We start from the raw sequence: 26,892 nt of genomic DNA, 5'->3' as shown, positions 1-26,892 counted from the left end.
ATTCTGTTTTAGACACCGAGATAGATGCACAAATCATTTGATTTGCTTGCTAGACACACTTTTAGTCAAAAGAGCTCATGCTACTAAAGTATTTTATCATTTGTTCACTATGATAGATGCTTGAAATAAAGGATTGGATCTAAAGAGGTATTTATGTAATCTAGACAACTGATATGGTTGATGATGATTATTTATTCAGTCTCTTTATTAACTGTGCTCTCTCCCTCCTCCTCTCTCTCTCTCTCTCTCTCTCTCTCCCTCCTTCTGTTGAGTGTGTTTGTGCAGGAGGTTAACACAGTCTGCCCTCATCGTAACGCATGACCATCTGTGTGTTGTGACCGTGTGTGTGTGTGTGTGTAGGGCTGATCTCTTCATTTGGATTCAAAGCCCCTTTCTGATGTTTAAACACACTGAGTGTTAAAGACCAGAGTTTGTTACAGATGTTTTGTAAAGTCACCGCTGCCTGTGTGTGTGCATGTGATTTTAAATCAGACTGTTGTTATGATACAAACATACAGCCACTGAAAACAATTGATTACAGACTATTTTTCTGAATTGACTATTTACAGGTTTGTGTTTAGATAAAATATGAATTTTTTAGTTTAATTCAGTCTTTTTAAATGACCACCACCAGTGTTGAGTGTAATGAGGAACTAAGTAATGAGTTACTGTGATTTAATGACTTTTCCCTTGAAAGAGTAAAGTAAGGGGCTGCTCTTATTTCGTCTGTAACTTAATTACTTTTCCCTTGAAAGAGTAAAGTAAGGGACTGCTCTTATTTCGTCTGTGACTTAATGACTTTTCCCTTGAAAGAGTAAAGTAAGGGACTGCTCTTATTTCGTCTGTGACTTAATGACTTTTCCCTTGAAAGAGTAAAGTAAGGGACTGCTCTTATTTCGTCTGTAACTTAATTACTTTTCCCTTGAAAGAGTAAAGTAAGGGACTGCTCTTATTTCGTCTGTAACTTAATTACTTTTCCCTTGAAAGAGTAAAGTAAGGGACTGCTCTTATTTCGTCTGTAACTTAATGACTTTTCCCTTGAAAAGGTAAAGTAAGGGACTGCTCTTATTTCGTCTGTAACTTAATTACTTTTCCCTTGAAAGAGTAAAGTAAGGGGCTGCTCTTATTTCGTCTGTGATTTAATGACTTTTCCCTTGAAAGAGTAAAGTAAGGGGCTGCTCTTATTTCGTCTGGGATTTAATGACTTTTCCCTTGAAAGAGTAAAGTAAGGGGCTGCTCTTATTTCGTCTGTGATTTAATGACTTTTCCCTTGAAAGAGTAAAGTAAGGGACTGCTCTTATTTCGTCTGTGATTCAATGACTTTTCCCTTGAAAGAGTAAAGTAAGGGACTGCTCTTATTTCGTCTGTGATTCAATGACTTTTCCCTTGAAAGAGTAAAGTAAGGGGCTGCTCTTATTTCGTCTGTGATTCAATGACTTTTCCCTTGAAAGAGTAAAGTAAGGGACTGCTCTTATTTCGTCTGTGATTCAATGACTTTTCCCTTGAAAGAGTAAAGTAAGGGACTGCTCTTATTTCGTCTGTAACTTAATTACTTTTCCCTTGAAAGAGTAAAGTAAGGGACTGCTCTTATTTCGTCTGTGATTCAATGACTTTTCCCTTGAAAGAGTAAAGTAAGGGACTGCTCTTATTTTGTCTGTGATTTAATGACTTTTCCCTTGAAAGAGTAAAGTAAGGGACTGCTCTTATTTCGTCTGTGAATTAATGACTTTTCCCTTGAAAGAGTAAAGTAAGGGACTGCTCTTATTTCGTCTGTGATTCAATGACTTTTCCCTTGAAAGAGTAAAGTAAGGGACTGCTCTTATTTCGTCTGTGATTTAATGACTTTTCCCTTGAAAGAGTAAAGTAAGGGACTGCTCTTATTTCGTCTGTGATTCAATGACTTTTCCCTTGAAAGAGTAAAGTAAGGGACTGCTCTTATTTCGTCAGTGATTTAATGACTTTTCCCTTGAAAGAGTAAAGTAAGGGACTGCTCTTATTTCGTCTGTAACTTAATTACTTTTCCCTTGAAAAGGTAAAGTAAGGGACTGCTCTTATTTCGTCTGTAACTTAATTACTTTTCCCTTGAAAAGGTAAAGTAAGGGACTGCTCTTATTTCGTCTGTAACTTAATTACTTTTCCCTTGAAAGAGTAAAGTAAGGGACTGCTCTTATTTCGTCTGTGATTCAATGACTTTTCCCTTGAAAGAGTAAAGTAAGGGACTGCTCTTATTTCGTTCTTATTTCCCTTGAAAGAGTAAAGTAAGGGACTGCTCTTATTTCGTTCTTATTTCCCTTGAAAGAGTAAAGTAAGGGACTGCTCTTATTTCGTCTGTGATTTCATGACTTTTCCCTTGAAAGAGTAAAGTAAGGGACTGCTCTTATTTCGTCTGTGATTCAATGACTTTTCCCTTGAAAGAGTAAAGTAAGGGACTGCTCTTATTTCGTCTGTGATTTAATGACTTTTCCCTTGAAAGAGTAAAGTAAGGGACTGCTCTTATTTCGTTCTTATTTCCCTTGAAAGAGTAAAGTAAGGGACTGCTCTTATTTCGTCTGTGATTCAATGACTTTTCCCTTGAAAAAGTAAAGTAAGGGACTGCTCTTATTTCGTCTGTGATTCAATGACTTTTCCCTTGAAAGAGTAAAGTAAGGGACTGCTCTTATTTCGTTCTTATTTCCCTTGAAAGAGTAAAGTAAGGGACTGCTCTTATTTCGTCTGTGATTCAATGACTTTTCCCTTGAAAAAGTAAAGTAAGGGACTGCTCTTATTTCGTCTGTAACTTAATGACTTTTCCCTTGAAAAAGTAAAGTAAGGGACTGCTCTTATTTCGTCTGTAACTTAATTACTTTTCCCTTGAAAAAGTAAAGTAAGGGACTGCTCTTATTTCGTCTGTAACTTAATTACTTTTCCCTTGAAAGAGTAAAGTAAGGGACTGCTCTTATTTCGTCTGTGATTTAATGACTTTTCCCTTGAAAGAGTAAAGTAAGGGACTGCTCTTATTTCGTCTGTGATTTCATGACTTTTCCCTTGAAAGAGTAAAGTAAGGGACTGCTCTTATTTCGTCTGTGATTTAATGACTTTTCCCTTGAAAGAGTAAAGTAAGGGGCTGCTCTTATTTCGTCTGTGATTTCATGACTTTTCCCTTGAAAGAGTAAAGTAAGGGACTGCTCTTATTTCGTCTGTGATTTAATGACTTTTCCCTTGAAAGAGTAAAGTAAGGGACTGCTCTTATTTCGTCTGTGATTTAATGACTTTTCCCTTGAAAAAGTAAAGTAAGGGACTGCTCTTATTTCGTCTGTGATTTAATGACTTTTCCCTTGAAAGAGTAAAGTAAGGGACTGCTCTTATTTCGTCTGTGATTTAATGACTTTTCCCTTGAAAGAGTAAAGTAAGGGACTGCTCTTATTTCGTCTGTGATTTAATGACTTTTCCCTTGAAAGAGTAAAGTAAGGGACTGCTCTTATTTCGTCTGTGATTTAATGACTTTTCCCTTGAAAAAGTAAAGTAAGGGACTGCTCTTATTTCGTCTGTGACTTAATTACTTTTCCCTTGAAAAGGTAAAGTAAGGGACTGCTCTTATTTCGTCTGTGATTTAATGACTTTTCCCTTGAAAGAGTAAAGTAAGAGACTGCTCTTATTTCGTCTGTAACTTAATTACTTTTCCCTTGAAAGAGTAAAGTAAGGGACTGCTCTTATTTCGTCTGTGATTTAATGACTTTTCCCTTGAAAGAGTAAAGTAAGGGACTGCTCTTATTTCGTCTGTGACTTAATGACTTTTCCCTTGAAAGAGTAAAGTAAGAGACTGCTCTTATTTCGTCTGTAACTTAATTACTTTTCCCTTGAAAGAGTAAAGTAAGGGACTGCTCTTATTTCGTCTGTGACTTAATGACTTTTCCCTTGAAAGAGTAAAGTAAGGGACTGCTCTTATTTCGTCTGTAACTTAATTACTTTTCCCTTGAAAGAGTAAAGTAAGGGACTGCTCTTATTTCGTCTGTAACTTAATTACTTTTCCCCTGAAAGAGTAAAGTAAGGGACTGCTCTTATTTCGTCTGTAACTTAATTACTTTTCCCTTGAAAGAGTAAAGTAAGGGACTGCTCTTATTTCGTCTGTGATTCAATGACTTTTCCCTTGAAAGAGTAAAGTAAGGGACTGCTCTTATTTCGTCTGTGATTCAATGACTTTTCCCTTGAAAGAGTAAAGTAAGGGGCTGCTCTTATTTCGTCTGTGATTTCATGACTTTTCCCTTGAAAGAGTAAAGTAAGGGACTGCTCTTATTTCGTCTGTGATTTAATGACTTTTCCCTTGAAAGAGTAAAGTAAGGGACTGCTCTTATTTCGTCTGTGATTTAATGACTTTTCCCTTGAAAGAGTAAAGTAAGAGACTGCTCTTATTTCGTCTGTAACTTAATTACTTTTCCCTTGAAAGAGTAAAGTAAGGGACTGCTCTTATTTCGTCTGTGATTTAATGACTTTTCCCTTGAAAGAGTAAAGTAAGGGACTGCTCTTATTTCGTCTGTGACTTAATGACTTTTCCCTTGAAAGAGTAAAGTAAGAGACTGCTCTTATTTCGTCTGTAACTTAATTACTTTTCCCTTGAAAGAGTAAAGTAAGGGACTGCTCTTATTTCGTCTGTGACTTAATGACTTTTCCCTTGAAAGAGTAAAGTAAGGGACTGCTCTTATTTCGTCTGTGATTCAATGACTTTTCCCTTGAAAGAGTAAAGTAAGGGACTGCTCTTATTTCGTCTGTAACTTAATTACTTTTCCCTTGAAAGAGTAAAGTAAGGGACTGCTCTTATTTCGTCTGTGACTTAATGACTTTTCCCTTGAAAGAGTAAAGTAAGGGACTGCTCTTATTTCGTCTGTAACTTAATTACTTTTCCCTTGAAAGAGTAAAGTAAGGGACTGCTCTTATTTCGTCTGTAACTTAATTACTTTTCCCCTGAAAGAGTAAAGTAAGGGACTGCTCTTATTTCGTCTGTAACTTAATTACTTTTCCCTTGAAAGAGTAAAGTAAGGGACTGCTCTTATTTCGTCTGTGATTCAATGACTTTTCCCTTGAAAGAGTAAAGTAAGGGACTGCTCTTATTTCGTTTGTGATTTAATGACTTTTCCCTTGAAAGAGTAAAGTAAGGGACTGCTCTTATTTCGTCTGTGAATTAATGACTTTTCCCTTGAAAGAGTAAAGTAAGGGACTGCTCTTATTTCGTTTGTGATTTAATGACTTTTCCCTTGAAAGAGTAAAGTAAGGGACTGCTCTTATTTCGTCTGTGATTTAATGACTTTTCCCTTGAAAGAGTAAAGTAAGGGACTGCTCTTATTTCGTCTGAGATTTAATGACTTTTCCCTTGAAAGAGTAAAGTAAGGGACTGCTCTTATTTTGTCTGTAATTAAACTAAATACTGTATGTAATACATGTGTGTGCAATAGTGGAATTGACATAAACATTTCTCATTTTAAAATCCACGCTTTAATGCATAATTCTCACAATTGTAATACTACGATGAGCTAATAATACTACTTTATTTAGTTTTATATTATTTATTTGAATTAATGAAAAGTGCCGTTTCATGTCTATCCTTGAATCACTTAACTAATCAGAACATAGACCTTAATTTGCAATATATAATTTGAGTTCACATTGAGATCTTTGAATTTTGTTTGCAGGTGTTTAAGTAAATGTCTGAGGTGTTGAACATGAATATCTTTTTAAGACTGGAGACACGTGTGACTTTACTGAGGTAATGAAACATCATTTAGTTTCTTTTTTATTTCTTATCATTGCTATCTAGAAGAAACAATTGAAATATTAAATAGTCACCTTTTTATTTCCTGCACATCTTTATGGTGTTGTAGGGGAATTCTTTGCATAGAGGCTCATAATATCCCGATGATCAAAGAGCTGATCCCTCTCCTCTTGTCTCAGTCTCTGGCGAATCATTCTTTCTCTTCTCCTCTAGTTGGGCTGTAATTTATGATGTTGCAACAGTCCGAATGAAGCCTTTATAACAGACGCCTGCTGGCACACTTTACCTCAACCCCGTCCCCCCACCACACCCCCTCTCTCTGTTAGGGAAAGTTATTGGGCTTGTTAGTAACGGTTATAAAAAGCTTGGGGCAGTTCACACTGTGCTTGTCATGATGTAGTTTAGTTAACGTCATTGTTTCAAGTGGGTGAAGTTAATAAATCACTAACTCCACATTGAGCTATACAACCACCCACCCACACACACACACAAACACCTATATGTCTAGAAAGTTTAGTTTTTATTCATAGCTTTTACCTTTAGTGTTTCTTTTCTATACTTTACATAAAGGTATGGCAAAAGGTTTGTTAATGATTAATGATATTTTTCCCGTTTTTTTTTTTTGGAACAATGAGTCACAAAATGTGAGATATGTGACATGTTGACATGCAATATTTAAAAGTAGTACAGTTTGAAGTGTTGCATGGACAATTTGCATATCATTTTACTTTTGTAGTTCGACAGCATCCGTACTTTTCAAAAATGTCTAAAAACTTCTAACAAATGTAGGCTTTTCCTGTTACCTTTTAATGTTTGTTTTTTAGCCTGTTCAATTCAATTTGTTTTATTTATATAGCGCTTTTCACAATGTGCATTGTTCCAAAGCAGCTTCACAAGAAAATATACAAGAAAGACTGAAAAATACAGAAAAGGTAAAACACAGCACAGTGCATTGTGTTTATAGAACAAGCAACATCATTCTAATAAATGATAAACACGGCCCTGTGGCGAGGAACCCAAACACCAATGATAAATTAATGGAGAAAAATAACCTTGATTAAAAGTTATTGAGTAAATGTTTATGAAAAATATGCAGAGATTATTAGTTGTGATTTAGTTCATTTCCGTCTTTAGTAAAGCACATTGTGAAAGGGCTATAGAAATAAAATCGAATGAAATAATGATATTTATTTGTTCTTGTGCCTTGTATGAATGTATAAAGTTTATATTTTAAACATGTAGTTTTTCATTTTTCATAAGAATAATATTTGATTTGTAATGTTTCCACAAGTATACTCGAGCTAACAAAAAAATATGTTTAACGTTCCCATTAAATTACAAAAATGTTATTTCTAAATGCTTTAAGTGTTCTACTAACGTTGCAAAAAATGTTTACAGCAATGTTTTTAAAAACATTTAGTAACAAAAATGTGTGTTGACAAAATCCTCATTTAACATTACTGCAAGAACTTTTAGATAAAGTTGAGAGAACTTCTGAGAGCATTCCCATTGTATATATTGGTTTATCTGACATTGTTCACAAAACATGAATGATTTCTAACATCCTTCCTTACTTGATACTAAGTGTATTGCATTGATTTGAAAAAGCTGTCGGTTTGTAAATTTTCTGGAAGAATTATGCAGCATCGGTTTGATCTCAGGTCTTCTCGTGGAGTTTGTGACAGTAACTGTTGGAGGCTTAGTTTATTTAAGAGTAGCTTAAGCCAAAGCTGTATATGAATCTCCTGCAGGACCATTGAGAGGATTCCTCCGTTTCAAAAGCGTTAGATCTGTGAATGTATGTGTGTGTTTGAGCTCAGCTTTAATCCTCGCTGATCTCATGAGACTACACACACACGACTGTGATAATACTCTCATTTTCTGCTTACCTGAACATCGATAATTCACACAGATTCTCTCTCCCTCACACACACACGGGTCTTTAACAACAGCTTAGGAAAGTCAAACACTTTAATTCCGAGTTAAAGACATGCAGATTAAACATAAAAGAGGTAGAGAAGTGAAGAGACACTCTTTCATCCATTCATGAGGATGCATTCAGATTCTTCTCTCTCGGGTTTTCTTACTGTGTGGCCTGTGGAGAAAGTAAACACATGAATTTGAATGAATCTCTTAAACACTCTCATGTATTCATACGCACACACACACGCAGATGGACACAGTGCACTTTGAAGCATATGTCAAGATACCGATTGTTTTTTAAATTATTTTCTTACAATTGAACTTTGCACTAAAAACATTGTCAGTCTAAATTCCATTTAGTGATATGCATTAAATGATTTACCTGATGGGTCACTAAAATAAGAAATGTAAGTATACAGTAGACAAAAACATACTAAATAATGAATGTATAAATACCTTAAAGGAAAGAAGGGCTGTATTTTGATGTGTGTGACAGTTAATGGACACAATGTTGTCTAGGCAACAATGACCACTTCCGTTTCCTGTCCCAGTGCTTGCATATAGTTTGCTACACACTAAAATGAATATACGTTTCCATTACAAAAACAGTACATACTTTTGGTGCATAACTTAAGTAGGCGAATTAGGACACAGCAGTAGAATTTAAAGAGGCTGGGAAATGAAGAGCAGGGGAGGGACAAAAAAAAGAGAGAGTTATTATCCAACGGCATCGGTCTGATTTTAGTGCACTCATTAACACCTCCATTACACACTTTAACACACAAACAAGAGCTTCACAAAACCAGATCAATACCATTATAGTCACAGCTACATGAAACTGTTTCAAACAAATGATACAATTTTATACCCGTGCATTAAAGCTGATTGTTCTGAACATCTTGAGATGATATGCAGTTTTGACAGGTCCACGGACGCTCGCTTATTGAAAACAAAAGGCTAGAATAAAACAAATATAGTGCACAAAAATCACAGATTCAATTATTTTTAACAAATTTAGTGCAAGATACACTGCCGGTCACTTGACAAAAATATTTCTCATGCTCTTAAAAATCTTTTATTGTAAAGGTTTCAATGTTTGAAATTGCTTGTGTGGACAAAAATATAAATGCCAAGAGAACGATTTTGCTAATTCTAGTCATGAGGGTGACTACTTTGAAGGTGCTAAAATAGAAAGTTCATTTATTTTGAATGCTTTTTTAGTCACAACATAATTCCCACCGTTTCCACTGTATTATTCCTTGGTTTTGATGAATTTGCTATTATAAAATGTGGAAAAATATACCAAACTTTTGACACTCACCCTCCTGTTATTCCTTTACTGCTAAGTGACAACCCCAAAAATAGACAAAGAAGTAAACTGCCTTATAATTTGTTGTTATTAACAGCAACTCATCACTAGTCAGTTTATAAGTATATTGCAAAGGAAGTACGATGATCATGGAAGTATGATGACTAAAAAAGGGGTGATTTTTTCAAGAGGTTGTTCAAACACTCTTTAATCATTTACTTACCTGATCTCCAAACACGATGTTCTGTCATAGAACACAAATTTACTTTATTTACTTGTTTATATTATAAAGCGTAACGAACATCTTATGAAAAACATCCTATATAGGGTCTTTAATACTCCTCTTCAACTCACATTGAGGAAAAACGATATCATATCCCAGAATAAATACAAATATTTAAAATTATTAAATGACTTTAAATCAAAGTCACAATGATAAAAGACTATGCTTAACAAATGTGCTGAATACAATTTTCTTCTTTTGTTTAATTTATTAAGAGTTAAATGTGAACTGAAAAGTTGTGTAACCTAAAGGTTTTTGCTTTTTTAATGGATCATAAAACAGTCTTTGCTGTTTATTTGATGAATGATTTCTAATGAAGCTTGGAATCACAGTGTTGTCTTGCATTTCATTCATTTTAATATACTTAATTCAACTATGGCGACTATATATTCATGGATGTTTTTGCACGTATGTGTGAATGCTGCTGCAGTGTGAGCGTGCATGCGTGTGTGTGTCTGTGAAGGTGGAGTTTAAACGCTGTTGTTGGGACGGGGACGGGGTGTGTGGGGGTGAAAGTGTGTCCCCTCTGTCATTGGCTCAGTGCCTAATGTCACATTATGCGTTTCATTGTGTCTTTGTGGTCTTTTGGGGTATAAATACAGCCTCCTTGATGTTCACACACACTCATTCCTCATTCTTCCTGCAGACCCTCAGGCTCAACCGTCAAAGCAACTTGATACAGGACAAGTTGTCTTAACTTCAAGGCATTTTAAACTTTAAGCAAGTGGAGTTTTCCTGAAGATCAGGAGTTCTCAACTAAGTTCTTTTCAAGTTCTGTAGATTTTCAGCTTCAAACAAGATGGATTCTGACGCTGCGTCCACATGCAGCCGATCTTCATCCCCCGACCTGGCTGTTGACTCCCCTGCCAGCGTTTATTTCGCCAACAAGATGTTCCAGGCGTACTCCGGCGACAGAGAATCTCATCTCAGGGCTGAAAAGAATTGCGATCGGCCACAGAGCTCCGCATCTGGCTGTGCACAAGTGGACCTCTCCAAAGACGACATGCAAGGTTTGCGACTAAAAGTCAACAGCCGTGAGCGCAAGAGAATGCACGACCTGAATCAGGCCATGGACGGACTCAGAGAAGTGATGCCCTACGCACAGGGACCTTCAGTACGCAAGCTTTCAAAAATCTCCACCCTGTTACTCGCCCGAAACTACATCATCATGCTCTCCAGCTCCTTGGAGGAGATGAAGAAGCTGGTCAGTGACGTGTACGGAGCGAGCGCTCAGAGCCACTCGGCTAGACGAGTTCTACCCCCGGCCTCTCAGTTGCCTCTGCTGTCTCTCACCCCATCCCTGCACTCTCTGGTGGGCAGCACCTCAGCTGTGACGGTCGCCCCTCTCCGGCACACCTCAACACCACCGACTGCGGCTCAAGCTCCACGCTGTTCCACCACTGCTGGTTATTTGGGGTTCCCGGCTCCACCTCTACCCACGCTGATGAAGGACCCGCTGCACCTCTCCAGCGGATACAGGCATTTCCCCGGCATGCCCTGTCCGTGTTCCCTCTGCCAGCCCCTTCCCGTTTCCACAGGCTGTCTCCACAGCCTCTCCATGGGGAAGTGATTTTGGCGAGGCCCAGGCTTCACGCTGGAGTAGGCCTAATGTCGAAATACGGACTGATAAATTAAAAACACCTGGGCGTGTTTTGTATACATGTAAATGTCCTGTACAGAATTTCCTATTGACAAGTTGCTGCTATTTTTGTACTGAAGAATGTTTTGTAATGTTGAAGTTGTCCAAAAGTGGTTTTGAATAGTCACTGAACTTGTGTGTCCGTTGTAGCAATACAGACAACTGAGAATGTATAGTTTTGTTACCTCTCATGGTTTGTTAAATTAAAAATCTATTATTATCACGCAAAAATTCTCTTGCATTTTTCTGAGCAATCCATTTTGTCATTAGCAAAGAAGCAAACCAGGTACCATTTATGGATAAAATATTGACATAACGTAAATGGGAATAAACAAACACACAATATAGACCACTTCGCCAGATGTAAACATTGGTCCTGAAACACTTCTGGTTTCATTACATACATATTTTAATTTTAAAGATGCTTAACATTTTATATTGGTAATAAATGTTCAGTTGGTCGTATACCAACAGAAAGTTCTTCTGGATTTCCAAAGTGGTCTATAGAGTTCATAGTAATATAAGTCCCTTTGGATAGAAGAGTCCCTTGAATGAATAAATCGGATGTGGATATAAATATAGAGCAAATAACCTTTAAAGTAATTACAAGATACATCCAAATGAAATAATGAGCTACTAAAAAACCTCTCAAGATGACATCTGCTCACACACTTCATGTCTGAGTGTCCTTCATGATGTAGATGAATATCAAATGAGTCCATATGTGCTCATCCTGACCGCCACTCATATAACAATATTGCCCGCAACCTGTTTATGCCTTTAGCATATGCTAACAAACACAGGCATCATTTCAGCCCGCCATAAACGCTGCTCGGGCCTAAACCATCTGTACTGGGACTAGTTAATGTATGAGAGGAGAGACAGCCAGACCGCTCGGAGCCCGAGGCCTACGCTCAGCCATCAATCAGGGAGAGGGAGACGCAAGCTGTCGCCAGGTTGGCGCGTCGGCATTGTGTGGCGCACGCAGGGGAAAGCCAGCGAGCCTTTTCATGTTAGCACAGGAAGATTTGTCACTGTCTGATAAAGCTGTGATCATATTCAGTCCGGCCTCACCGGGAGTCGATTTCAGCAGGGCCCCTGACAGCTGTGCGCACCATCATTTATTAGCTGGAGAGATCGGCTGGAATTTGCACTGTTTGGTCTTTCAGATATTGCAAGTACCCACATACTAATATTTACTATAGTAACAGTATAGTATATACTATAATATATATAATAAAGTGTGGTAAAATTCCTAGATACTACAGTGTCTTACTATAGTAAACATTATAGTATACTACACAGTGCTGCGTGTAAGTAGTAAGTAATTAATGTCTGTAATTAAATGACTTGAAAAGTAAAGTCACTTGAAAAAGTAAAGTAAAGGATTACTCTTATTTTGTCTGTAATTTAATTACAGTTCCTTCTGACGTAACTAAACTAAATACTGTGTGTAATATATGTGTGTGCAATAGTGGAATTGACATAAATGTATAATTCTCACAATTGTAAAATTGTGTTTGATGAGTTAACACAATTGTGTTTGATGAGTTAATAATACTACTTTATGTAGTTTTATATTAATTCATTTGAATGAATTAAAAGAGCCGTTTGAATCACTTAACTAATCAAGGTTGATGTAATGTATGATTTGTAAAGTAAAGTATTGATGACAGTAATTAGTAATAAGTAATTAAATAATTTGTACAGTAATATAATTTCACTATTGAATATGTAATTAGTAACTAGTAATGAGTAATGATACTACATTATTTACTACTGTTCACCCATTATTACATATATACTTTAACTACTCACAAAAAAGTTACTAGGCCTAAAGTTGTGTCGAGTTTGAAGAGATTTTACTAAAGTAAAACACGGCCGTGTCAGAAATTACTCTCAAACGTCTAAAAAAGTGTCAGGGCTAAAATGCGCTTTATAATACATTACTCTGTTGTGTTTTAGTTCCACAAATGATTTGACGAACATGAATGATATGCTTTGATGCGTCTGCTCTTCAAAAATGCTTAGAAATTAGTTCCAGGAGGGAAATATTTCCCATTAGCAAATATAATACTGTAGAGCAAATGCAAAATGCCTTATGATATAATAACGTTCAAATCTATTTTATAAAGAAACAAAATATGTGTGACATACCGTTAGCAAAGAAATCATTTTGACTCGTCTTGTATACTGAAAGCAGTCAGAAATGTGTAATAATGCAGCTATAATGGGAGTGATGAAAAGCTCGCGTCAAGCTTGTATTTTTAGGCTTTTTGCATTTACAAACGTTTGCTATTTATGCTGTAAATCATCATCATGTTTAGTATTTGAAGGAAACCAGTACAGTCCTGCTAGTTGCATCAGGGAATCCTTGCATGTGAAGGTTATAAAAGTTATGTGATAGTTACTGGGTTCACTGGTTTTGGTGAATGACCCAGTGTTTGATTTTCTATGATAAATAAGATAAGTGTCTAATTTTTTATGTATTTACTTAACAATTTTATAACTTGACTGAAGAATGATTAATTCTGATAATAATAATTCATTTGTTTTTTTCACAGAAAGAGAGATTTCTTTAAACCGATTAAAGCAATTTGTGTCGCAGTCATTTTACCACAATTAGAGATGCACTTCAAGCACAACACAGCGTTGCATTATAGAGGAAAAACAGATCAATGCCAGTGGGCATGACGTTGAAATCCAATATTTGTTTAAACTTGAAATCTTCATTTGTGTCGAATTCTTTAACACACAAACGCACTCAGTTTGAGACCGTCAGGCGTGAAAAATACACATTTCTCTTCACAGGAATCCCGGGGCCGACAAGCGAAAGATCAGAGGAGAGATGAAGAGACATTCGCTTCGACTCCTCTCTTCTCCTCCCTCTCTCTCTCACCCTAAATGGGAGAAGACAATAGCACTCGCTCCGAGCACAAAGAGAGGGAGCAGGGGGCAGACCCGTAACACAGCCCACTCTTTATGCCCTTTTTTCAGTGCGGTTAGTGGCCCGGTTGGCCTACAGAGGGCCCTGACACTCCGACGCCAACACAAAGACGCTTAGCTCCTTATTTATGGGCCCATTGACAGCGCTAAAGAGCTCCTGTCAGGGGCCCGCTCACAGTCAGCTGGTGAACGTCCCAGCGGGGGGAGGCAGCTGCCATCCTGCCCAGAGAAGAAGCGCCCTCAGCGGGTCTCCGTGTCCCCGCGGCCCCCCTGAGTCAGGGCTCTCCCCCCTCCGGGTCCCAGGCACAGGTGGGTATGGGAAGCTGAACACATTGTGGGGATTACTGGATCTGTGGGCCAGCCTGCTGCACTGGGATAATTAGACACATTGACTTGTGCAAAGCTGGTGTTTCCTTATTGGGGGCAGATGGTGACGGTCCAGAGAGATAGAACAGCAGGCTGGGTATCTGTACGTGTACACTTCGTTCGGTGAAGGTACATGAACAAAAACATATTGCCGATGTCCTTGCGAAACCTCGGGATGTTTCCGCATTCGCTGTTTTTCAGGAAAATGAAAAACACTGTACTTTTTAAATGATACATCAACATTGACAAGCACGCTTTGATACTTTGTATTGGTTGGATATTTGCGAAGGACAGTAGCGATGTACAAAACAGAAAAGGTTTTATTCAGATGCCTATTTGTAGGCCTATGTGTAAATATACGATAAATTCAACTCCAATAAATACAGCTAACACAATAAATCATGATAACATCATAAAAAACATGATTTTTTATGATTTGTTTTTGCAAAACAATTCATATCAGACTTCATTTGTTGTTGGAGGTATAGAAAACTCTTAGTTGATTTTTTGGTTTTTTGTTTTTTTTAGTTTTGGGTCACTTATTCTTTATTCATATATTTCCATATTTTAGAATAACGGTAAACTCATCAAAAATTAATTAACAAAGGTAACTTTTGGAATTATGCTGTTACAAAAAAATCTAAAATCAATCATCTTCAGCGTAATCAACCTAAATTTATCATTTCTTTCTCTTATAGATCCAGCTTCTAGATCCTAAATTATTTATTTTATCTGTTAATAAAACAAATTGTAATAAAAGAAATATGCTTCGAATTTCAGCTTCCATACTAAAACATTTTGATCAAGTGACCCTAAACATTTAACAGTGGTGTGCATAAGCTCATTCGTCACTCAAAGAGTCACAAAACGTTTGTTTACAAGACATCTTGACTCGACGCTTCTTTGCTTTTGCAATCTGTTCTAAATGTGACATAGCAGGATCATCTGATCAATACATGAATACGCCTTCTGTGGCCCCAGATTTAGACTGACAGAGTTAATTAGAGAACCAAAGGTCCCAATTAATGGGATCGGGGAGCGTTTGGGAGACATATTGTGCAACATACGCACACATTGTTCAGTGTCTGGATAGAAGGTGGCTTCAATTAAGAGAGAGAGAGAGCAGAAGATGACCCCGTGACACTCGGTTAAACCTCACTTCCCATCATCCTCTAACTGCTTACTGACAAGCAACATACAGCTGGGATAGGGCTCCGAGACGCACTTCTTTGAGGGGTCCGGGGTCTCAGGTGTGTGGTTAAGCACTCCCATTAAGACTCAATCCATATGGCCTGTTCGGAATTGTAATGAGGTGATAAACTCCTTGTGTCAGTTCCATTATGAGCAAATTCATTTCTTAATTATGACGAGACAAACTCTCTCCCCTGAGACTAAACAGCATTTAGGATTTTCAGTCCTGTAAATGAACGTACTAACTCCGTCTGCCAGTTTAAGGCAGATGTGTCAAATTAGGTTCATATTAAAAACATGTCTTTTGCATTTATAACGGCATGACCTACTATTTTTTTAAAGAAGCACACAAACGAAAGGCTCCGAAGAACAGCTGACCAAAGAAGTAGCCTTTGGTTTTTTTTAAACCAAGTATTGCAGATTTGCAACCAACCCTGCACATTATGCAGCTCTTGGAGAAACGAAGCTTTTCGGAGCTTTGAATCAATTGAACCGATTGCAAATGGCTCACAAGTGTTTCGAAGACTCGAAATACCGCGTGCTTGGCGTCCCCTGCTGGTGAACACGTTATACAAACCGATCTCGCTAATGCAGATCTATGTTCCTGCCAGATCCCTGCGGTCTGCAAACGGAAACGATTAATGGTATCATCCCAAAAAGGAAAAAAGTCACTCTCCCGTACCTTCTCTGGATCTGTTCCACATTGGTGGAATGATCTACCTGCTGCCACGATCAACAGACTCTGTTGCCATCTTTAAAAAACGCATCTCTTCCGTCAACATGTAGCTGATTGATTTTAACCTAATTGCTTTTCTGTCTTCATGATAGAAAAAGAAAAAAACTTACTAACCTCACTATTCTTAGCTTTGTATACTGTGCTAGGCTTTAATGGACTGGATTTGATGCACTTATGTATTTTGTTGCCTATGCTGTTATAATTGCTTCCAATGTTTCCTCATCTGTAAGTCACTTTGGATAAAAGCGTCTGCTAAATGTAAATACTTTCATTATTTGAAAATTACTTTAAAGAATTTAATTGGTTTAGATAGTATAGGATTGTAGTACGCAATCTGCCGCTCACACTCCAGTCCAGTAGGTGGCGTTATTGCGCCTTTAAGCTGGGTTGCCAACCGCCGAAAGAAAACAAAGAAGCAGCACAGAATGGCAACGAAGGAGAAGCCAAAGTGGAGTAAAAGAACACAATGTTCGGCAATAAACTGCAAAAATTATCAGTGTGACAGTACAGATGTTGCTTTTCACCGTTTTCCAAAAGACCCTGATAGGTAATTATTCACAAAACTGTAAAAATATTGTTATCTTACGCACCTGCTTCTTTCAACTTTGTTTTAACCTATGACACTTGAGTTAGAATGAGCTTTTTACGTCGTTTACTGAGTTGATTTATTTAATTGATAACTTGTTTTTGACGTTGAGTGTACCTCCTGGGATAAAGTCTAACGTTATTAGAACTCGTATGTCTTCATTCTTAACGTTCCTGTCATACTTGGAGAGAAATATAACATAAATGAAATCCTTGAACTTCCTGTAATTGCCTGCATAGTTGGCAACTTCTTTTAACTGCTATAAGGTGTTGAGTGTTAAATAGTTACTCAGTTAGTTATTTCAACCTGAATAATGACGTCTGCTCTGGACCACATATATATAATGGTTGTCTGTATACTTCAATGTGATGCCTATTTAAACGATAAAAGATAAGTAAACAAAATCAGTCTCATCTTAAATAGACTAGATTTTATTCTTCTTCCTCTCAGCCGTTCTTGTTCATTTTTAAGTATTGTCATGTTAACCATTCAAGTTAAATGAGAATACTTTCATACAATACTGTATTTTACAGGTGTTCCAAGTGGGTGCAGAATCTCAGGAATGCATCTTTGTTGGAGATAAGCCCTCAGCGGCTCAATCAAAACTATAGGGTGTGCAGTGCACATTTCCACGTTAGCCAGTTTAAGAGACCATCTGATGTGTATGTATATACTAAAAGGAATATCCTTTAGAAAAGAATGCCTTGATAAAATCATAAAGATAATCAACTTTTGTCTTTCTCATTACCTTGTAGCCATGCGGGATTGAAATGGAATGCAGTTCCCACATTGGTAAATGTCTCTAAACCACCACCCCCAGTGGACTTAAAGAGAAAGCCACCAAAGACGTGTCAGGAGTTACCACCAAAGAAACGTAAGATAAATACAGGGATACCTTGAGGTGCCAATCCATTGTAGACTGTATATCACATGACCTGTTTTAGAGTGGGAGTCTGATGGTCTGAAGTGAAAGTAACACGCTGTTGTGTTGCTGTGTTGGCAATTTTTTTTACAGTTAAAAATAATGTTTACCTGTCAAATGCAGGCACATCCACTGCAGACAGTATTCAACAACCCACTGGTCCAGAGACAGACAGTAAACCACCCGATGCTTCTGTAGCAGGACCTTCGATGCCACTGACACCACCAACATACCTTGATGCCGCGACTGCGAAGGAACATGCCTTGAAGATGAAGATTAGATGTCTGAAGGTACAGGTGTGCAAGTTGAAGGCGAAATTGAGGGAAGTGAATCGGCTGAAGAACACCAGGAAGGCCGGTGTTGATAAACCGTCAGTGATGAAGCAGTTGAAAAAACTCTTACCAGCCAAAACATACGCTTTTGTGAGTACACAGATACATATGTCACAGCGGCAGACTCATGGTTTTCGGTAGACCAATCAGGACAAATCTTTCTGTGTGTCACAGACTACTGTTGAACGTGTTTCTATGCCATCTGTCCGCACACTAATCATTGTATTTATTTAAGTTTTAGTTTACATTGAGTCTTTCCATTTTATGCACTTAACACATTTACTTTCCCTAATACTAGTTACCATTACTCCACTAGGTCTGAAATGTATATTGTATATCTCCTAGAAAACACAACAGACATGATGATCTTATAGATGCATTGCTGTGTCTGTCAAAACTGAATAATTAAATCATTTTGGAGATTTATTTGGAGATTAATTTAATTTCACATTGAATAACTCTGTGTTTATAATACTTGTAGAATTTCAACTTTACTGAAAACATCTACCGTGTTAATTCTTCTGCTAAACATATTAGAAAGAGCTGTTTTACATCAATTCTAAATCACAAACATCTTACAGATGTCGTCTTTTAGATGTCGTCGAGATGTTTTGCAGATGTAAATGCAGACGTCAAATTAGATTAGATTAGATTAGATTCAACTTTATTGTCATTACACATATACAAGTACAGTGTAACGAAATGTAGTTTAGGTCTAACCAGAAGTGCAGTTAGCAAGTGCAGGATATACAGTTAGAATAAATACAGAATACAATAGTGAGAATATAATACAGTGGGCATGGACTATAAAAATATTTTGCAGTAGGTGTGTTCTATGAAAATATGACAGAAGGTATATAGTATGAACAATATATACAGATGACTATATACTATGAACATTAATGTACAGGTGCATATGAACAGATAATAATTTAGACTAGAATAGTGCAAGTGACTTAGGTATGCATAAATTATTGACATTGGCTATTAAAGTTGCAGTGCAATAGGTGAGTTAATGCAGTTGTTGAAGTTGATGCAGTTATTAAAGTTACGGTGCAGTATACGATTTAATCCAGTTAATAGTTTGCAGTCCAGAAGATGAGTTAATGCAGTTAATAAGGTTACAGAGCAGTAGATTAGTTAATGCAGTTACTGAAGTTACAGTGCAATTGATGAGTAGATGCAGTTAATAGAGTTACCGTGCAGTTGGTTAGTTAATGCAGTTACTGAAGTTACAGTGCAATTGATGAGTAGATGCAGTTAATAGAGTTACCGTGCAGTTGGTTAGTTAATGCAGTTATTGAAGTTACAGTGCAGTAGATGACTAGATGCATTTATTAGAATTACAGTGCAGTAGATAGGTTAATGCAGTTATGGAAGTGGTCCAAATATGTATGTGTGCCTAATAATACTAAATGTGAAAGCATAAAATGCACTCGTGGGTTAAAATAATGTTTGTATGGAATACTAGCTCTCAGTAAAAAGAACATTTTAAATGAACATATTAACCAATTTCGTTTTGTTAATAAGATATGGTCCTGTATTGATATACAGTATCAGTCACCATTCTTACAACTTTTCCTTTAAAGTGTACATTTTGAATCTAGGTCACGCCCACCTTAGCTAGTGAACGTGCAAAAGAAATGTAGAAATAGAGGAATTTAAGACGATATGGAGGCAGGAATTTTACTTTAAGAGGTCTTGAGTCTCTTTGGAGGAACTAGCGTTATAAAAAATATCTGATTGAAAACATACAATTATTATTATTAGAGTCATTATTTAAGAAAGGGTAGAAATATCAGTGGAATTTGTGATATTGTTATAAACGTTGGAAATTTGGCTGAAGGTGGAGGAGCTGAACACGCTGCGGCTTCATAACCTCTGATCCTGAAATGTTTTTAATTGACCTCTGATCCACAACCTACAGGTGGCGGTAAAGCTCGAGTTGTGAATATGCGAGCCGCCAGAAGAAGAAGAAGAAGAAGAAGATGAAATGAACACAGCAAGAACCTCCTCTGTCAGAAGTCTGACAAAAACTGTCGGAAAAAATATAAATCTGCGTGTCAAAAACCCAGAGGGAGGTGAAGAGAACTGCTGAACATCAAAACTTTTTTACAGAAAGGTCAGAGTGATTTTGTGAGGACCCATGTACTTGCCATTGTGTGCGCATGCGCAGTAGCTAGATCGTTTGCTTCATTCGAGTTTAAAACCTAGTTCATACGGATCCTTTTAAGTGTTATATATATTTTCTATTTTTACATTGGTTTTAAATTGTAATCTTAATACTATGCACGACCCTTCATTTATTGCCATTGGCTAAAAACATATGGATTATCAGTTTTGGATGTGTAAACGATAAAAACAGCAGATTGCTGTGAATGTTTCAGTGAATTGATCATCAGTAAATTGATCTGTGATGACTGATGATGAGATTATACGGGATTAACATTTATCTAACAATTGCACTACGGTTATGAATCCTTTTGTTTGAAAGAACTTGACGTTTATTTTGCAAGTAGTTTGATTGTACTTAATTCACTTATATGTGCTCTGTTTCAATGCAGTGATTCCACATAAAATATTAATGTTACATGTGAACTACCATCTCAAACACATCAACATTATAAAGAGTTTGGTTCCTAAATGAGATGATTCCGTATTTAACATTTTACCAAAATAATATTAGTATTATATCATGTTTTTATTGTGTTTGTTAGCTGTATTTTTGATATTGTGCCTTAAATCAAAACAAAACAACTGTTTGATTGATATTGGAATACACAATGAAAAAACAATAAATCAAACAGTTATCTAATTTTGGAACCAAACTCATCATGTATATATTAGTAAATAATGTCTACATAAATTACATTACATAAATAAATGCAATTCTTTTTACCTTTGTTGACATATTGGCAGGTAAATAAACAGCCATGGCAATGTTGTAAGAAAGTTGAATTATAGGTCATGGAATGTTTTTAGATTATGCATTTGAAATGAAAGAAGTGTGTGAGAATCATTAATTCCTTAAAAAAACAGATTCCCTGACAGTCTTTATAACTTTTTTAGACGGGTCTGTTTTTCTGAACCACACAGATTTACACAAGAGAAGACTGCAGACATGAATAATATCCAGCCGGGCAGAAAAACAGTTGAAGATGCTGCGGAACAAAGAGGTTGGTGTTTATTCTTGATTGATGATTGTCAAATCACAACAATATTATGTCAAATATGACATAAAACATACTTCTTTTGTTTAATTTTTGATGTAACGGAAGCGCAAGAAACATCCATATCAGAAATATCTCCAAAAAGAAAGCAAAGAACAGAGGCCAGCAGATCTTTTACTTGCCCTCATTGTGGAAATGGATTTGGAAGTAAAGAGCAGCTTGTGAAGCACATGAGAATCCACACTGGAGAAAAGCCTTTTACCTGCACTAAGTGTGAGAAACAAGTCAAAAGCCAAAGAAATCTTAATCTCCACATGAAAGTTCACACTGGAGAACGCCCGTACACATGTCAGCAGTGCGAAAGGAGTTTCATAAGAAAAGATAATTATGAAAACCACATGAAAATTCACACCAGTGAGCGTCCACACAGCTGTCCGCAGTGTGAAAAGAGTTTCATACTAAAACATCATCTTGATGTCCACATGAGAACTCACACTGGAGTGCGCCCGTACGTATGTGTTCAGTGTGGAAATGGTTTCATGCAAAAAAGTCATCTTGAGGACCACATGGTAGTTCACACCGGAGAAAAGCCATACACGTGCCCTCAGTGTGAAAAGAGTTTTCCAAGTAAAGCAAGACTTTCTGTCCACATTAAAATTCACATTGGAGAGCGCCCGTACACCTGTCCTCAGTGTGAAAAGAGTTTCAAACAAAAGCGTCATCTTGAGGAACACATAAGAACTCACACTGGAGAGCGTCCGTTCACATGTCATCAGTGTGGAAAGAGACTAGCAGGAAGACTTAAAGATCACATGAGAATTCACACCGGAGAAAGACCATATGCATGTCTGCAGTGTGGAAAGAGTTTCAAAAGAAAAGAGACTCTTAATGTCCACACGAGAATTCACACTGGAGAAAATCCATACACGTGTCCACAGTGTGGAAAGAGTTTCAAACAACAAAGTGGTCTTCAAAATCACAGGATACTTCACACCGGGTAGGGCTCATATGCATCACACAAAAGATTATGTTTAAATAAGTACTCGCACTGAGAAGCTCTCATGTCTTATGAGCCTAGAAAGTTCACACTTACAGGTGTGAGTCCTGGTTTAATGCCTGAAAGATCATTTTGTTCATCATGTTATGTCCAATATTCATGAAACATCTGGGATGTAGATTTTCTGCTGTTTCGTATCAAAGAATCATCCGGCATCATTGTTTACCAATAAACTTAAGCCTACTATTCACTGAAACGATATCGATGTGGTTGAAGTGTGTGGGTGTTTATTTTTGTGTTCATTTGTGTGTAAATCACTGTGTCATTCATTCACAGTCACTTACACTGATGCTCAACTATAGACATCAATGACATCAGAAATGACAGCTGTGGTGATTTAACAATGATCATTTGTTAACAGCAAATACTTAATACTTAAATAATGTGTCTGTTGTATCATTGAATGTTTTGTAAATATGTTTATTCTTGAATATTTTAAAAATATACAATAGCCTATACTGTATAAGCCTAGAGACTATAAAAAATAAGTTGCACCGTGGATAAATAATAATATATTTATAATAATAATACACATATATGCATTTCATATTTATACAAATAAATATTGATGTAGCGGGGTGGGGGCGGAACTAGTCAGAGTCTTAAGAGGTACATACACGGAACACTTTAAGCGATGCACCGCACACAGACACGGAGAAGACGGTGGATTGTATTTGTATAGTTAAGAGTATCTTTAACGCAATATAATTATTCTCTTAATAAACTACACCGCGTGACAACCGGACGAGACCGAAGTATGAAAGCAAAGCGATTTGCTCGTTGTATTTCTATTCTGCGCTCACTGTTGAATTAGTTTAGGATCTGGGGTTATATGGCAATAGTGGCAACATTAAGTCATCGTGTTGTCTTGTCATATTTGTGTAGTTAACGAGAAACACATCCCGTTATGCGGGTAGCATTTAGCTTATCCTAATACTGCTGTGTTATGTTAAAGCTGCAGGAAATCTCTCTGACAAATGTAGAAGGTGCCAAAAACTTTTATTGCTCGAAACCTCGAACCAAATGTCGTCCTGCATGTATAATTTTCTATTTGTTCGAGTTAAAACACTACATTTGATTAAACAGTCAATTGAAAAAAATGTACATTAATCTGCGCACTTTGTCTTTATTTACTAAGGTCCTTAGTAAAAACGGTGTTTGTAATGATAAAGTTTGTAAACACAAAAGAAGGTATTTTAAAGAATATAGGAAAACGTGCCTTTAATTTTCCTGTATGGTAATCCGTGATGTGCCAGATATGTCAGTTGCAAACATTCTTCCAAATACTTTTATTTGTGTGGAAGAGAACAAAGACATTTATACAGGTTTGGATTTTGAAGAAGTTGTTTTTTTTCTGAAAACTAGCAAAAAGTAACACCTAAAATTGATTAAAAGGTTGTCTAACCAGCGTGCCTTTGGGTTACCAGTTCTGTTGCTTGGCTTGGTTGGTTAAACTTTAATGTGACAAAGTTAAACAACCCGTTCAACAAATTGTTTATTGAATACTGTTATCATAGAAGATAGATTATTTAGGTTCCTGATGCATTATGGGCTGATTTAAACTAATGTTATGTTTTTTTATGTTTAAACATGCAATATTACATATGTTCTCTGAGTAATGTTGGCAAATGCATTATTTTTTTATAGTATCTGTTTATGTGGTAGGATCGAGTATGGATTTGTGTTGTTCACAATAGGTCTAACACGGCATATAGGAGTTTAATTGTGTGTCTGATATTTGACCTGTGTTTTGACTTGCATAACCTTTTATGTTTTACTTATAGTTAATGTTTTCTTGTACAGCTGCTTTGTAACAATGAAAATTGTAAAAAGCGCTATATAAATAAAGCTGACTTGACTTGACTAAGTCAGTTTGTACACTCAAAACACTGTTAAGGACAACGCATTGTTGTATATGTCCGCTGTACAACCCACTAGGCTGCAGTATATACTAGGGGTCGACCGATTATCGAACTGGACGATTATCTACGTCGATCTAAAGCATTTTGTCGCTTATCGACATCGGTCATTTTAAAAGCAGATTTGCCGATACAGTTATTTAATTTTGAAATTCGCTTTTTGGCTCCGATGCAGCCATGGATTTTGTGAGAGTACTTCAGTGAGTAAATGTGAACAGCATCTGTAATAAGTGTTTTTACTTTGTCTTAACGCGCCGCCAGATCCTTTTTATTACTGTGGAGAAAGATAATTTTGGTCATAGAAATAAGACTATTACATGATTAGAAACTGTGATCGGTCTTCTTAAACGCCTCATTTAAAGATTTCAATACTCATCATAGAAACGTAAAGCATACGTCTAAAGAAAGCATAAAGTGTCTACTTTTAAATGATCCAATTAATATTCTCGGATTATGTACTATGAATGAAAGTAAAGACCGGTATAGTTTTTCATTATATGATTACATCCTTGCGCAGAGCGCTTTATTTCACATGACCCCAAACGATGGCACAACAAAACAGACTCTTCGTTAAATATGTAGATTTTTTTCTGTTGTTTGTGAACTTCCTTACTTTTTACCATTGTGTCTGTGCTACTATAGTAAACGTGTAGTAACCATGATTTTTGGTTAAAACCATGTGCTCTTGTTATTCTTAATTGTGAACATATTATTCAGTTTTACACCAGACATGTATATCTGTTCAAAATATCGGTTATCGGTCTACCTGACCTGTAATAATCGACATCGGCACTGAAAAACGCATATCGGTCGACCTCTACACAGCCAGAGTACTTTGTCTCCTTGTCTACTATTCCTGGTCAAAATTTTTATAATAATTACTAATAATGAATTGATGATACTATCAATTATTTGATGCGTAACAGAATTTTGGAATTAAACTAAATTTCAAATGTTCTGCTTTGTTACAGAGGTTTACACTCGAGTTCACATGTAATACAGACCCATTGAAAATGAAGATACTACAAAACAAAGAGGTTCGTGTTCATTCTTCATACTTCATTAATTATTGGTGAGGAACATAAAGTAAAAACACTTAATACTTTATGAATTAAGTCTTTGTTAAGACTTTATGGTCTTGAAAGAAAAATGAAAAATTATAGAAAGTAAAATATCACAGAAAACATTCTTCTCCTGTTAGCTTTTAGACATAATGGAACTTGAATGAAACGCTGGGATCAGAAATATCTTCTGGTTGCCTGCAAAATCACTTTCTTTGCAAAAAGAAAGTGAAGAATGGAGGCCCCCAAATCTTTAACTTGTCCTCAATGTGGAAATGGATTTGGAAGTGAAGAGCAGCTTGTGAAGCACATACGAATCCACACCGGAGAAAAGCCTTTCACCTGCCCTCAGTGTGAAAAAGGTTTTGCAAACAAAAGAACACTTACTGTCCACGTGAGAATTCACACTGGAGTGCGCCCGTACGCATGTCCTGAGTGTGGAAAGAGTTTCACGCAAAAACATCATCTTGATAACCACATGAGAATTCATACTGGAGAAAAGCCATATGCATGTTCACAGTGTGGAAAGAGTTTCACACAGATACATCATCTTGATGACCACATGAGAATTCACACTAGAGACCGTCCATACACTTGTCGTCAGAGTGGAAAAAGGTTCACAAACAAAAGAAATTTGACTGATCAAACTAGAGAAAAGCCATGCACGTGTCCTCGCTGTGGAAAGACGTTCACACAAAAAATTAATCTCAAAATTCACATGAGAATTCACACTGGAGAGCGTCCATATACCTGTCCTCAGTGTGAAGTAAGTTTCACACAAAAAGGTACTCTTAATACCCACATGAGAATTCACACTGGGGTACGCCCGTACGCATGTGTTGGCTGTGAAAAGAGTTTTACGAGTAAACAAAGTCTTACTATTCACATGAGAATTCACACTGGAGAGCGTCCATACACATGTACTGAGTGTAAAAAGTGTTTCACACAAAAAGGTAATCTAGAGTCTCACATGAGAATTCACACTAAAGAGTGCTCATGACCATGTGTTAAGTGTTAAAGGATGTTCATAGTTTAGATGTCAGTGTTTAGGATTAATCTTACAGGTGTGAGTCTGGAAATTTATGTTTTCTAATAAGCATGATGTGTTTAAATGTGTTATACATGCATATGTTATTTTCATATAAAGACAGTAAAGATGAGTTAATCACTGTTTATTGCAATAAAACATGTACATCAAGTTTGTAATGTTTTTTTCCATAGCTTAGTTAGCATAGACAAGTTTAGCCTGTCGAGATGCAGCACTGTTGTGTTTGCAAGGAAGTGGAGAACTGGCTCTCCTGGCTGAGTCTTTTTTTTTCCACTGTCAGCCGCTGTGTGCTTGCTCACTGGGAGCCCTGCTGACATCAGATTTAGGGCTTTATACTTGAATGTCGTTTTTAATTTATGAGTCCGACTTAAACCACATAACAATTTTTCCCATGAATGCTAACTAAAAAACCCATGACAATATCGCTTATTCTCTTTTGACCTGTTGATAATGTATCTCCGGCTTATCTGTAAGACTAGCAATAATACCTTAATTAACTTCCCCCCCTACCTTCTCTATTTCATATATACTTTATAAGGTGCATCTTATTTTTTTGTGTTGTTTTAGTTACATTCAATTCAATTTGATTCAAACTAATACAGCAGAAGGAAAATAAAACTAAACTCTTTTTTTGTACCATTATTCCGTTATATTTTGGTGG

The 26,892-nt window shown here is 36.7% G+C and overlaps 2 protein-coding genes across 2 annotated transcripts; both read left to right on the top strand.

Moving 5' to 3' along the window:
- Nucleotides 1-10,057: 10,057 nt before the first annotated feature.
- olig4 (oligodendrocyte transcription factor 4) lies at nucleotides 10,058-10,828 on the top strand (the record flags this gene model as incomplete). The annotated part of the gene is made up of 1 exon (XM_079472541.1): nucleotides 10,058-10,828. One exon carries the CDS (start codon nucleotides 10,058-10,060, stop codon nucleotides 10,826-10,828), a length of 771 nt encoding a protein of 256 aa, XP_079328667.1.
- A 5,639-nt stretch (nucleotides 10,829-16,467) lies between these two features.
- LOC306903858 (uncharacterized protein) lies at nucleotides 16,468-20,054 on the top strand. Its single transcript, XM_079473394.1, has 5 exons — nucleotides 16,468-16,683; nucleotides 17,256-17,384; nucleotides 17,478-17,596; nucleotides 17,738-18,066; nucleotides 19,904-20,054. Exons 1-5 carry the CDS (start codon nucleotides 16,562-16,564, stop codon nucleotides 19,925-19,927), a joined length of 723 nt encoding a protein of 240 aa, XP_079329520.1. The 5' UTR covers nucleotides 16,468-16,561; the 3' UTR covers nucleotides 19,928-20,054.
- Nucleotides 20,055-26,892: the final 6,838 nt, after the last annotated feature.

The sequence above is a fragment of the Barbatula barbatula genome (genome assembly GCF_947034865.1).
Source record: "Barbatula barbatula genome assembly, chromosome: 14".
Classification (NCBI taxonomy): domain Eukaryota; kingdom Metazoa; phylum Chordata; class Actinopteri; order Cypriniformes; family Nemacheilidae; genus Barbatula; species Barbatula barbatula.
This window is presented reverse-complemented; position numbering and strand designations above follow the sequence as displayed.

Excerpts from the sequence above, each read along its gene's own strand:
- LOC306903858 (XM_079473394.1), top strand. The coding sequence starts at position 16,562 with ATGGCAACGAAGGAGAAGCCAAAGTGGAGTAAAAGAACACAATGTTCG. Across the intron at positions 16,684-17,255 it reads TTTCCAAAAGACCCTGATAG|GTGTTCCAAGTGGGTGCAGA; the intron begins GTAATTATTCAC and ends TGTATTTTACAG. Across the intron at positions 18,067-19,903 it reads CAGCCAAAACATACGCTTTT|GTGGCGGTAAAGCTCGAGTT; the intron begins GTGAGTACACAG and ends CACAACCTACAG.